Here is a 1,136-nt window from a genome sequence, read left to right as displayed (position 1 = left end):
ATTATATGTTAATCATGACACAAAATGTCCATCTTTTCTACAAGTTTTTGTCTTCGTTATTGGTCAATGATGATGACAAAACCTTGTCGAAACGTTGTACATTTGCTGTCATGTTAAACTTATATTAAAGTTTTTCTTCATTACCCATTTAAGCCGTCTCCAGCCATTATTACTTCAAATATCTTTCCGAAAAGGGCGTTAAGAAGACTCATGCGACATCTAGAGGATTCTGGTGGAAACTTACATAGAACAAACAGTTCGTTCCAACTCGGGAGCGTCGTTATTAAGCGGATCACTGAACTCACAAGCCAATCTTTCCAAGCAGTGGTCACGTCTTGAGAGCATACCGTTGCACTGCAGGTATTCAGCCATAACCGTTTCTTGTTGGGTGGCGCTGTAGTGCACTTTCTTAAGGTAGTCTGCTACAGCCTGAATTTCCGACTCTTTAGCTAGATGAGTTACTTTGACGCTTCTTTTCCGTCTTCCTGCCGCGACTGTGATAGTTGGGATTGTTAGGGCGGGTATAAACAGCAAACTCAGTAACGGCGCCAATAGCAGAGGGACTCCTGCTAGGGCTAAAAGAGCCCCTTTTGTTGCACCAAACTTCTTTTTCTTTGACCTGAACCCGTAATTGTAGGTGCCATGATACTCCCAAACTTCAGGTTTTTTATTATATCCGTAGCCACCTGTTGGAGACAATTGTATTTATTAACTAAAAACGTAAACACAAAACTCATTAGCATATAATTAAATGTATCGCACGTCCTTATAATTCGAAGTAAACTAAACTTTGAGATTTAGCTTATGTTTCCATTATTAAACTAAACAGCGGATTTATATGTATTATATATTTTTTATTCAATGTTAATTTATACTCTCCTATGGTTGAATTTATAGTGGATGTTTAACCCTAATAATTTAACGTCCGCTATCGATTTGCGGTTAACGCAGCGATCGGAAATATGCGGAATAGACTAATATCACGCGACCGCCACGCTAAATCGAGAACGAGGCTCTTAACACAAACAAAAAACAATGGCATCGTATTAATGTTGTCTTACGATGTGCGCTAATGATGCATAACATAAGAAATCTCTCGTTCCACAGCTTTCCTACAGATGCTAACAGAAGGAAAT

At 38.8% G+C, this 1,136-nt stretch overlaps 1 protein-coding gene across 1 annotated transcript in view; it reads right to left on the bottom strand.

Moving 5' to 3' along the window:
• The window catches only part of LOC111083550, a gene marked incomplete at its 5' end in the record, with an annotated part of 2,614 nt that extends 1,915 nt beyond the window's left edge, over positions 1–699 (bottom strand). Inside the window, one exon of the mRNA XM_022380139.1 lies at positions 245–699. Coding sequence (XP_022235847.1) covers positions 245–699 — 455 coding nt within the window. The remainder of the gene's footprint in view (positions 1–244) is intronic.
• Positions 700–1,136: the final 437 nt, after the last annotated feature.

Source organism: Limulus polyphemus, unplaced genomic scaffold (assembly GCF_000517525.1).
Source record: "Limulus polyphemus unplaced genomic scaffold, Limulus_polyphemus-2.1.2 Scaffold10050, whole genome shotgun sequence".
NCBI lineage: Eukaryota > Metazoa > Arthropoda > Merostomata > Xiphosura > Limulidae > Limulus > Limulus polyphemus.
Note: the sequence above shows the minus strand (reverse complement) of the source record. Positions and strands in the feature narration are given on the sequence as shown.